Source organism: Aulonocara sp. 'chitande type north' Nkhata Bay, linkage group LG18 (genome assembly GCF_057382095.1).
Source record: "Aulonocara sp. 'chitande type north' Nkhata Bay isolate Kocher_YH1m ecotype deep benthic linkage group LG18, A_spYH_male_GT1.1, whole genome shotgun sequence".
In the NCBI taxonomy this organism is placed as follows: Eukaryota; Metazoa; Chordata; class Actinopteri; order Cichliformes; family Cichlidae; genus Aulonocara; species Aulonocara sp. 'chitande type north' Nkhata Bay.
The window spans coordinates 11,710,346-11,722,584 of record NC_141361.1 but is presented as its reverse complement, the minus strand read 5'-3'; the positions used below and the strand labels follow the sequence as shown (position 1 = coordinate 11,722,584).

The following is a 12,239-nucleotide window of genomic DNA, read 5'->3' as shown; positions in this document are numbered from 1 at the left end:
TTTGCTTCATGCATAAAGTTAAAAGATTAAAACTAATAAAACAAGTTTTAAAAAGAGACTTTTTCATTTGATTACATTGTGTATGATGGATTATGCAGAAAAAGTAGAATTGGGCTGAAAGATCTATCACTTTATCACCTATTCAGGTTGTAAATCGTGTTTTTAAAAAGTAACTAAGTAACCAAGTAAATAAGTAATTAATTGCTCTTGAAAATAAGTAATCAGTAAAGTAACGGGATTACTTTTTTCAGTAATTAGTTACTGATTACTTTTTTCAAGTAACTTGACCAACACTGCCATTCTTCATGAAATAGTAAAATGTCTCAGTTTAAACATCTGATGTGTTTTCTATGACCTGATGCGAATATATGGGCTTATGAGATTTGCAAATCCTTTACATTTTACACAGAATCACAACATTTTTGGATATCAGGGTGTAATACAGTCCTTGTTTCACACAGAAATACTAAGAAATTTAATTTTTTTCCTTTAATACAGTAAATATTTTAAAGTAAACTATAGGGAATAAGTGGAAAAGAAAAATCAAACCACATGGGAGAAAAACTCTCTCAGAAGAGGCCTAACATTGACTCTTCATATTTTGCTTTCCCCCCTCACTAACAGAAGGGATTAGTTTGTTCTGGATGGATTTGGGAGAAAATGATACAAGAGGTGGGGTTTGGAATTTTTGGCAAAGATCCTTAGACTAGAATTAGGAGGCAACATTGGACATATTTTCACAAATCCAAATCAATTTAAACCATTACAAAATGTGCCAATATGCCAAAAAAAGCAGACATCTGCACAGTTTCTTTCCATAGGGCGTCACTCTCATGAATACTCAGCACTCTCTGTACTTAAACATTATACTATCATACCTGCTGCTGTACTGTTTTGCTCTGTACTGTAAATTTATAGTGTCCTCACCTATAGTATATACAGTAACTAGTCATCCATCCCTTATTTATTCGATAATTTTAGTCCATCATGTGTACCATTGCACCATAATATGCTATGTATGTCTGTGTCATGTTGATAGTATAGTCTGTCGTTTACTCTTTTCTCTACACTGAGAGCAAAGAATGATCTCGAGCCCAATTTCTTGTCAGTGCACACATACTTGGTCAATAAATCTAAGTCTGATTCTAAAAGACACTATCTTCATTTTTAAGAAAATATCACAGACTAGCTAGCTCCAAGTGTCATTGTGTATCCAGAAGGATATCTCATTTCATGTTTACAGCTTTGGAGATATGCAGTCTTAAACTGCTTTTGTTTCATTTGTTGATAATAAACTGTGCAGAACAATCCAGCAGGGACATCTAAATTGCTCAAATACTGGCTTTTCATTCAGTTTTGTGTATCAGCCAGCCTGTGCTGCCAAAAGCTGGTACTTATTAATACTGGCCTTCTCAGATGCATAAATCAGTCCATAAAATGTGCAAAGGAATTTTATTTTGTCTGCAGATATTTGAAATATATTTTCTGTCTCTCTGAAAATTAATTCATGATGAAATATCAAGTCAGTGATGTCATGAATAACAAGACACATATAACGAGTGTACTTCAGGAGAATCAACTCTAAAAACAGTATGCGGCGATAGTTTTTTATGGTCTTTGTTTTCATGTGAGGGAGACGTCTATATATTTCTGTGTTTGCCCACACCTTCAGGATGGACCTGTGAAAGAAGAGAGCCAGTAACTGGACCAGGTCGTAGTGGACGTAACCGTCTTTCTTCTCCACACCAATGATGTTGGGAGGGTGAAGAGGTTTGTTCTTGTCTACGCTCGAGTGGAACGGGAAGAAGCCAAACTGGAAGAAGTATTTGATGACGATGGTGACCTGGAAGGAAAACATCATCAATCAATTTGAAATACACACCAAGTCCGACTTTTACTCTGGAACCTGATGATCATCTGCTAGACTAAATGCTGTTATGTTCCCTGTTGCCTTTTTTTCATCTTAACTTTGTAGTATTCACTGTGGACAAAACCAACAATCTTTTCCTTTATGTTTAGATCCTTTATCTACTTCATTTCCCCCCAAAAAAGACATCTGAAATTTGAAAATTAATGATAGAAACACACAGTTAGTTAACAATTTCTTGAAAATCTTAGTTATTTATTTTGCAACATCATCATCATGTTTGTCTGCACCTCAGTATAGATGATGACAGTCATCCAGTAGCGCTTGCTGGGCCGTGGAACAGACAACATTGCCCAGAGAAAGATGGTAATGGGAAGGACCAGCGTAACACAAGAGGCTGACACCAAGTGGTTTATGATGATGACCAGGTAGCACACCAACTCTGAGTGAGCCACCAGCATGTTGTAGAGGGCGTAGCAAAGCTGGAGGAACAGAGGCTGGTTTTGGTAGAATTTATCTGACTGCTCCAGCTCCTCGTCATAAAACATCCTGGACAGACAGAGGAGGCATTAATGGAGGTCGTAACAGTGAAAAACTATTTATGTTTGATTTTTTTTTTTAAAGACAGAAATTATATCACAACTGAATGACTCTAGAGACAGATAGTTTACTCTCAGAAGGCTTTAAGTCGGGGGTATCAAACATAAGGCCTGGGGGCCAATATTGTCACAGCAAGGAATTGAATCGGGCCCATTAGACAGCTTTAGAAAATGTCAAGGAGTGAATAGATTTGAACTCTTAACTGTAATATCATAGGTTTTACAGCTTTTTCTATTTATAAGGGCTGCCGTTCATAATAGACCAAAGTAATTAACAGAAAAACAATTAAATAACAGGAAAGTTCCTGTTTTTCCACGGTAAATGAACAAAACCTTCATATCTTATAATTACAGGACACTCTGCTTAATGAATTCCCATAACTTTTGCAGACATTTTACACATTTATCACATGATTTCACTGCTCTGCCCTACTTAAGATCATAGTGAGCTCTATGTGTGGCTCAGCATGTAAAATGAGTTTGACATCCCTGCTTTAAGGTCTAAAACTTTAATCAATATATTTTTTTTAACTTACTTGTTGAGCAACAGTTCACTGGCCGTCAGTTCAGTAGTCATAGAGGGCAACATGATGTCCGACCTGCTGTCTGAGCGGCTGTCTGAGGTCATGACCATGCACCTCTTCCTATCTGTGTCACTCTCATCGTCACTAACTTCCAAGCGGTCAAAGCTGACTGCCTTGCTGTAGCTGGGAGGCACATCCGCATCAGATGTTTTAGAGGCATCTGTATCTGGAGTGTAGAGCAGCTCTGTTTGACCCTCCGTAGGCATGAGGTCCTGCTGTCCTGCACCATCTTCACTCTCAGTGATGAACTCTTTCTCCTGGGCAGAAGGAGAAGCGTGTAACTCTTCCACTCTTAAGGAGGGGCCCTCATCTGGACCAAAAGACTCCCAGGGAGCCTCCTCTCTCTCCTGGTCCTGCTGTTCCTGTAGTCCTTCTTCACCCTCTAATCCCTTCTGCCCTTCCTCGACCACCTCTTCTTCCTCTTCTTTTTTTTCTTTCTCCCTGGGCTCTCCATCACTCAATGCCACACCCTCAGCCTCCCCAATCTCATCAAACTGTTGAGATTCCCAGGGAACTTGCTGCTTGTCTTCCACTTGATCGTGCTCATCCTCCACTTCTTCTATGGTATCAGTAGTTCCCTGTCTAGAGTAAATTATGACACACTGGGTTGGCTCACTGTGAACGAGAAGACAAAACAAAACAGGGATTGTGTCAGATGTATCAATTTATTTGTACTTTCTAAATATTGATTTGGGTTCTCACTATATCTGGAATAAATAAAAAACTGGCATCAAGCAGAAAGCAAGCGTGTAGACACACTAATACATTTTTAGACTACATTAACCCGTATTATGGAGTTTTACTTGTAAGCACTGACAGGACCTAAAAATGTTTAAGGGCAAATTTCTGCATTAAAAAATATATTACTTTAATCCACCTGTTTAGCCTGTTTTAACTTATTGGCAAGTTATTCACAAATTATGGGTTAACACAACAGGAGTTGTTTTTTTACAGTGCTTCAAAAAAAGTGTTTGCCCCCACCCTGATTTCCTAGTGTCTTGCATATTTGTCACATTTACATGTTTCAGACCATCAAACCCGAGTAAATACAAAATGCAGTTTTTAAATAATGTTTTTATTGATTAAGGGAGAAAAGTTATCCAAGCCTACCTGGTCCTGTGTGAAAAAGTAATTACCCCTTTTGTTAAATCATGAATTAACGGTGATTAACCACATTTTTTGGAAAATTGAGTTCAGTTTGACTAAACACACTCACGCCTGGCAGACCTGTTGAATCAAGAAATCACTTAAATAGAATCTGTCTGAGAAGCAGGCAAAAAGTTCTCAAAAAGCAACACATCATGTCACGATCTAATGAAACACCTGAGAAACAAAGACACTGACATCTTTCATCTGGAAAAGCTTACAAAACCATTTCCAAGGTTTTGGGACTCCATTGAACCACGATGAGAGCCATTATATACAAATGGAGAAAACTTGGAACAATGGTGAAGCTTCCCAGGAGTGACGGGCCAGCCAAAACTACTCCAAGAGTACACTGATGACTCATCCAGGAGGTAACAAAAGACCCCAGAACAACATTAAAGAACCACAGGCTTCACATGTCTCAGTTAAGGTCAGAGATCATGATTCAACAATAAGAAAGAGACTGGGGGGAAAAGTCATCCATGGGAGAGTTCAAGGGGAAAACCAGTGCTGACCAAAAAGAACACAAAGGTCTGTCTTACATTTGCCAAGAAACATCTGGATGATCCTCAAGACTTTGGGGAAAATACTCTGGGGACCGGCAAACAAAGGCTGAACTCTCAAGATTTTAGTCGTGTTACATCTGGCGTAAAAGTAAAACAGCATTTCACAAAAGGAACCTCATACCAAGAATAAAATATGGTGGTGGTAGTGTGATGGTCTGGGGCTGTTTTGTTGACTCAGGACCAGGAAGATTTGCTGTGATAAATGGAACCAGGAATTCTGTTGTCTAGCAAAACATCCTATAGGAGAATGTCCAGCCATAAGTTCCTGACCTCAAGCTGAAACACACGTTGGTTCTGCAGCAGGACAACGATCCACAACGCACCAGCAAGTCCAACTCTGAATGGCTTTAGAAAACAAAAATGAAGACTATGGAGTGAAAAAAATAGGAAATCAGGAAGGGGTCAAACACTATTTCACACTGCTGTATGTATCACATTCTGGATTGATCATCTCAGTGTTGCATGACTGGCAGAGCCTCTGGACAATCACAATTCCAAATAATGGTCCTTCTGCCTTTTCAGTATAATGATAACCATAACAGAAGAATAATAGCTGGTTAGCGCAGAAGGCTAAGATGCACTTTAACAAATATGCTGTTAAAGTTCATCTTGTGACCATGAAAGAAATCAAGCAGACATCATTTGGGACAGTTGGAACAGCAAACCATTAGAAAGGAACTCTCCCTGTCAAAGTAAAACTACTGTTCGGTCCAACCCAAAAAAAGAAAGAGGCAGTTGTTTAAAAGAAGCAGGTCACAATTTACAAAACCCCTTCTTGTAACAATACTATTACTGAACAACAACTTGTGTTTAAGGTTAAAAATGGATTTGTGACAGAATGAAATACAAAAGTAAAAAAGTTTGAAATAGAAATCATGCAGTGATTCAGCAGACGTTAATAATCAATGCAAGACTGATGAAAACACAAAAAAGACAGAAGAGATGCAATGATATTTTCTGTGTGTACATGCAAAGGCCCAGCACCTGGATATGAAGCTGCTGCCGCTGTCCACTGATGAGCTGGACATATCCAGCCTAGGTGATCTTTTAAGTTTGGGCCTGGCACGCTCACTGGTTTTGGGAATGCACTCTGGCATTGCATCCAAGTCTTCCAAGGTGGATTGACGAGAAAACAGTGTGGTGGCGTCAGTGCAGCCACTGATAGGTTGTGAGAGTGACAAATGGGATGATCAGTGGTAAGAAGGATGACATGAAATCTATGTTATGTTAAACAAAAGAGATGATATTCTGCAAATAAAAAGCATCTGTAAAGATCATAGATCATGTGATGATTAACACAAAGATACAGTAAAGCATTTTGGTGAAATGGCTCAGTGTGATGATAATGTGCTGATAGAAAACTATGATAAGTAGGAAGTTTTTTTCTTGTTTGTTTTTAATGCATTGAAGCAGTAAACGTATACAGGTTTTTACATTCACATTTGCACAATACTGCACATAAAGACAACCTGAAACCGTTCATGATGGCATCTCGTTTAGTCTTCACATTGCACTGCTAATCTACCTGGACATGCTCTCTCTGGAGGCCGTGGACTCCTGGCTCTCCATCCGGTAACCTCCTCGCCTTCTGCGGACCCCGATGGAGCCCGAGACTGAGTCGTCCTCGCTCAGCACATCCATGCTTGCCTGTCTGGACATGTTAAGCCTCATGGCCTTGTGGTAATAAACATGGATGCTCTCTCTGGATGGCACGTTACCCTGGTGGGAGGAGAAGAGATCTGATCATACGTATTCCACTGAGTGATTTTATAAATGATTCAGTGAAAGCACATTTAAACTAACCCTACTTCTACATGTTTAAGGTCACTGCAGAGAGCTGCATACCTTCTTGACCTCTCGAGTCAGCATGCAGCGCTCTAAACGCAGCACAGTGGAGATGTCAATGTACTCTCTGCACATTTCATTCATCCATTTAGTGAAGCTTTCCACCGTCGTCTGGAAGAGCATCCAAGTGACCTTGATGATGTTGAACACTCGTTTGATGATGTTATCTGAGGAAGAGCACACAACAGAAAATGCATTAAACGTGGTCGAATTAAAAACTCATACTTAAATAAACCTTTTCATTAAATAATTGACAGTGTTGTATGTCCGAATGCCAGTAAAATTCCTTGAAATAATGATTTCAGTAATTCCTGCCTTAGTTCCTATAACCGTTGGGATCCTGATTTGCTGTGATTGTCCATGGGAGTCTAATTGCCAAATAGCTAGATTGATTTTTTATATTAATATATCACATTTAATTCCTACTAATTATCGCTCCTTATTGAACTAAGGTTATTGCACCCATAAATCTGTTTGGTTTTACAGGGGATTTACAAAAGTTGCACCGTTTTCTAAACACATACACGTTAATCAATTACAGTATCAAGCCCAAAAAGTATGACATTATTTCTGGTTGTTTTATTTGCTGAAACAGCAGGTTCATGAACCAGCAATCTAATAAATATTAATCTGATTTAATCACTGAAAATAATGATAGCATAAAGATTCCCACTCAAAAATACATTTTAATATGTATACCAGTTTTTCTCATGATGGAGAATTTGGTCAGTGTAAATTGGAGAGCTGTAATTTGTAAAACTGAGTGTCATAAAACCAACCTGGGCCACCAGATTTCTTGTTCTCATCGTCTTTTTCTTGCCCATCAGACAGCTCGCCAAGGTCGATGGTCACACGACCTGCTGATGTACAGTACAGATAGTTTAGTATAAATTTAAAGTCTGTTTCAAGTCAGGAAAAAATTTCCTTTCTAGAGCTGACTTACCATCTTTCTTGCTTTTTCTGTGTCTAACTCCTTTCGTGTATCTCTTCCAAAATTTGCGCTTCGCTTTGCCTCGCGCCCTGAGAGCAGCTTTGGGGTCTGTGATCCAGGTTTGATACATATACTGGAGAAAGGAGGGTAGCAGTTAAGTTTTAATGAACATCACTGAGGGGAATTATGCCAAAGCCACAACAGAAAAAAAAATATTACAAAGTTTATATATAATCATTAAAAGTCATGTAAATGTTATGCTGCTCTATTTTAGTATTTCTTAAAACTAGCCTAGAAATAAAATCAACAATTCATCATAGTGAACGTTCATATGATTAAAATACCAATTACATCTTTTATTTGCCTTTTAAACAAAATATGCTTGAGATTTCTTTAATGCAAGACCACCATCACCTTACTTTACACCAAATCTTTACAAAAAAGGAAAGAAAAGCGAGGGAGATAATTTTCAAAACAGTTTTTTAACTCTGACTTTGATTTCTAAAACTTGTGTAACAACCTATAATATCTATTTTACACCCAAAAAAAATCTTTACCAGGATTAGGGACCACAGATCAAATTTGAATTATGTTGTACGTTACATATGTGATAGATCGTCAGAGCAGCGGGCCACATAAAATGGCCATGACACACATGCAAACACCAATCAGTCAGACAGTAACAATACATGGTACAAAAACATTCTCATTCCAAGTCGAATTTGGTGATCTATGTAAGTTTAGTGTTTTGGAACTGGATGAATAAACACATCTATTAATTTACAGCATGTTCACCAAACACGAGCTGGAAAGGCAGTTGTCTGTGGTGTTAGTTGTTATTTGAACTGGCAGATGTTCACAGAGAGAGCCAGCTGTGTTAGATGAGGGTGAATACCTTGCCTGCCTTCACTACATACTGCAGCACAGTTTTAGGCAGCTTAATGACAGATTTGGGTAAAGCCAGAAGAGCGGAGACAAACTTCCCAATAGCTCTCTGAAGAGAGGAAACAGAGTGGGGAGAGGGTTAGTAGAAAACAATTTCATACTGTTAGAAACAACAGAGGTTAATTATGTTAGGAGGCAGTAAACAAGAGGAGGACTTCAAAGCAAAATTATAGGTGTTTATTGAAAGGTTAGTGCCTACTGTATCACAAATCACATATTGTACTGCGCAAAACTCTTCTTTATATTTTTCTAAGAAAATGGGCTATAGGTCCAGTTATTTATTTAAACATGTGCAAACATGCATGGAAAGTGTACAGTATGTAAATTAAGATACAGAGTTTAAAATTTAATGAGCTTGACAGTCAATATTTGGTATTATCACCATTATTCTTAAACACAGCCTGAGCAGTCTTCAGGAATAGTTCTCCAGGCTTTTTGAAGGACATTCAAAGCTCTACTTTGTATGTTGGTGGTCTTTTGGTCTGTTCTCTATCAAGATGATCCCATACTGCTTCAATGATGTTGATGTGCAGGCTCTGGGGAGACCAATCCATCACTGTCAGTGTCTCACTGTGTGGTTTTTCTATCCAGGTACACTTTTACTGCATTGGCAGTAAAGGTTTGGGATCATTGTCAAGCTGTTAAATGAAGCTGCTCTCAATAAGATGCTTTCCATTGCTAGCTGACATGCAGTCCCAAACCGTAACAGAAACTACACCGTGTTTTACAGATGACTGCACTCATCTCTTCTTGACCTGATGAGAATTTGAACCAAAAATGTAAAATTTTTATTCCAGTTCTTGTGTTTGTTAATTTGATGTACCTTGTACACCAGTGCCCTGTTTCTCAAGGACATGACTTTAAGATACTGTTCATCTACAGTAGATGGTGTTTTTCTTCTGTACAAAAATGTATAGACACTGGTTCTATACTTGTTCACCCCTTAAGTTAGGAGCCTTTTAATGGTTGGATGACTCATAGGCCAGTGTTAAGTGGTTTAACAAATGAAAAAGCATTCCTCTAATAAAAATAGTCAGGTAGACAGACTGGACTGAAAATGAGCGAAAAAGAAGTCAATGTCCGGAGAAAACCTTTGGGAAACCTTCAGAAAGCTTGGGCACTTATTGTTCAAATCCACTTTAAAAATGACAGCTCTGGCTGCTTGGAAACAAAATATAAAGAAATAAAGGGTGGCTTAAGACTTTTGCACAGTATCATACATCCCAACTTCTACATTTAACCCAGGAAAACAGGAATGAACAGTACTGTAAGTGTAAAACTCTTTCTAGGTGATATCTTTATATATACTTATTATATTATATATACTTATACTTTATATACTTAATTTTCATTCATCAGTTGGTGTGTTTGTGATAGTGGGAGGGTTACAGACATGAGTTGAGAAAGAGGCCAGAAAAACAGGCTATAGTTGTGGTTACAACATGATGAAGTAGTCTTCCATTGTGTTACATTGTATACACAAATGAAATGTTATGAAGTGTTATGTCTACCTGTGGATGTGAGGACAGAAAAAAAACATTGCTCACTCATACACAGAGGTACGCAGTACTACAAATACTGCTGTATTTCCTCTTTCCAGAATGACACCTTTGTGTTTTAAACTTCATTTGCTTCTCCACTTCTGCTTTAAACATAGTAAATGAGCCAATATGACATCATTCACTATTTTGGCTGTTGCTATTCTGTTTTTTTAAAAAGCAAACATCAGAAGTGATGGGTGGATGTGCTTGAGAAACCAAGGAACCTGCAAACTCATGGAGTAACAAGTTGTCAATCAGAAAGTATACGCTGGTTTATCATCTAATTTATAAATTTTTAAAAAGAGCATCACATTGTATTCAGCAAGACTTTGAAAATAGTGACTGACATCATAAACTCTTTAGGAAAGTGTTACTGTGTCTATAAATCATGGGAGAAATAGGGTAATTTTCCCATAGACTTCTGTATAATCAGATTTGTTTTTACAATGCGAGGAGCTGCCCCCTGCTGGCCATTTGAAACAATGCAACCTGCATTCGCTTTGCTTTTACGATCCAAGGCAACGTCCACCTTTTACATATAGTTTACTATAGTTGTAAAGAAAAGTAATAGCTTAGAGAAGCCAATTAAAAACTATTTTGTAAAAAAGGACATCCATAACCATGTTCTTCTCCTTAAAATCTCTTTGGGAGAATCACAGCATTTCCCACTCTGAAGCCAAAATATAACCACCTGAAATGCTGACTTCTTTGGTGGATCGTCATCTTTTTTCTCTTCTTCCTCCTCTGCTTCTTCTTCACTGTCAGTTTCAAACAAGTAGTAGTCTCCACTTCTAACCACTGAGGGGCAGAGCGCAAAGCACTGTTACATTCACTCAAACACAGGCTGAAGTCATTTATTGCTTTTATGACATTAAAAAAAAAGCAACAGAAGGTTCTCTTGCTGTAAGGAAGAAACACAACCACATTAAACTCTACATATTTCTCTATCAAACATTTGCATATATCTATGGCTCGTTATGATATAGACGCACTTTTAAGAGGATGAAACCACACGTTAGTAAAATTAACGAAAGTATGAGCAGAAAACACAATGAGGAATGTCTGTTATTCTCATATTTCAGTCGCCCTGGAGTGACTCCAGTCTACAGTAGTTAAGTGTTAGAAGCAATGGGATAGACAAGGCTGACTTATGTCCTTGAACAGAACCGCAGTGGGCAGGAGATGAGGGGAGGATGCTGGGAAATGGAGATGAAACATCAAATGACAAAGAGATAAAATGGAGAAATAATTTGAAAATGTCATGTGGGGGTGGAGTATGATATGAGACATGAGTTCAAAACAAACAGGCAACCGCTGTATTGACTCAGGGAAATGCTGGCTTTTTTTTTTTTATTTACCACAAACCGACTGTAAAAGCCATAATTTTACATATTTAATCACTGGTCTGATTGCTGTTCTATTTTCTCCTAGGTAATGCCTGTTTGGTGATCATGTCTGCAGGCAAAGAATGAACTAAACCTTCAGCCTTTATTCCAGTACTGAGAATGAAGGCTTGTCAGCTTCATTTCTTTGCTTGAAAATATTTTGCAATGGAGTGATTCTCTACTGTAGGCTCTTTAGGTGAGACCAGCGATGAAGTTTATGTTTTAAACAACGTCAAGTATAAAACCTCCAGACGTTAGTCATTTTCCCTTTCTTCATTGCTTCTATTTAAGGCAACCCTGTGCTGCACTCTTGCTGAGACTGTTACGCTTTTATAAACCTAAGAGTCTCGCCACACTTGCTTTGTAAAGTTACGCAAGAGCTACAGGTAACGGGGATCCTTAAATAGAGACAGAAAAAGATTAAAGTCCGGAGGGAGAAGGCAGATACTATATGATGTTGCCTTTAGAGCCCATGGGCAGTATGGGAATCCTCAGCGTTCTGGTCAAGGACACAAGGGCCAATCAGAGTGGAGGAAGAGAAAAAAGAGGTTTTGGGGGGGTCAACCTACTGGAAGCATGGTCAACCCACGGCCTCCACCACTGCTTTTTTTTGGTCTTGGCTTTCGTTGGCTGTGCTCCTAAAATTTCACAAATACATCAGTGCAACATTTAATAAGAAATTCAGTTCTGTAAACTTCAAGACACAAATCTAGTATGTGAAGCTTTTTATTTAGTTCCAATGCTAATAGAAATGACACTATTATAGACATTCTGTTCTTCTTATAAACGATCATGAACGCCCACCCTCCTTGAGTAATACCAAAACTCAT

General features: G+C 38.3%; 1 protein-coding gene across 4 annotated transcripts in view; it reads right to left on the bottom strand.

Moving 5' to 3' along the window:
• Window positions 1-12,239, bottom strand: part of piezo2b (piezo-type mechanosensitive ion channel component 2b) — a 90,282-nt gene that overhangs the window by 12,865 nt on the left and 65,178 nt on the right. For 2 of the 4 annotated variants that reach the window (XM_086270821.1, XM_086270822.1), the window contains 11 exons: window positions 11,979-12,047; window positions 10,716-10,822; window positions 8,434-8,532; window positions 7,551-7,671; window positions 7,387-7,467; window positions 6,608-6,774; window positions 6,288-6,481; window positions 5,747-5,920; window positions 3,003-3,665; window positions 2,158-2,416; window positions 1,667-1,843 (listed from right to left, as the gene is read on the bottom strand). In XM_086270821.1, the coding sequence (XP_086126947.1) occupies window positions 1,667-1,843; window positions 2,158-2,416; window positions 3,003-3,665; window positions 5,747-5,920; window positions 6,288-6,481; window positions 6,608-6,774; window positions 7,387-7,467; window positions 7,551-7,671; window positions 8,434-8,532; window positions 10,716-10,822; window positions 11,979-12,047 (2,111 nt within the window). The remainder of the gene's footprint in view (window positions 1-1,666; window positions 1,844-2,157; window positions 2,417-3,002; window positions 3,666-5,746; window positions 5,921-6,287; window positions 6,482-6,607; window positions 6,775-7,386; window positions 7,468-7,550; window positions 7,672-8,433; window positions 8,533-10,715; window positions 10,823-11,978; window positions 12,048-12,239) is intronic. The other 2 variants (XM_086270823.1, XM_086270824.1) reach the window with 2 other exon arrangements.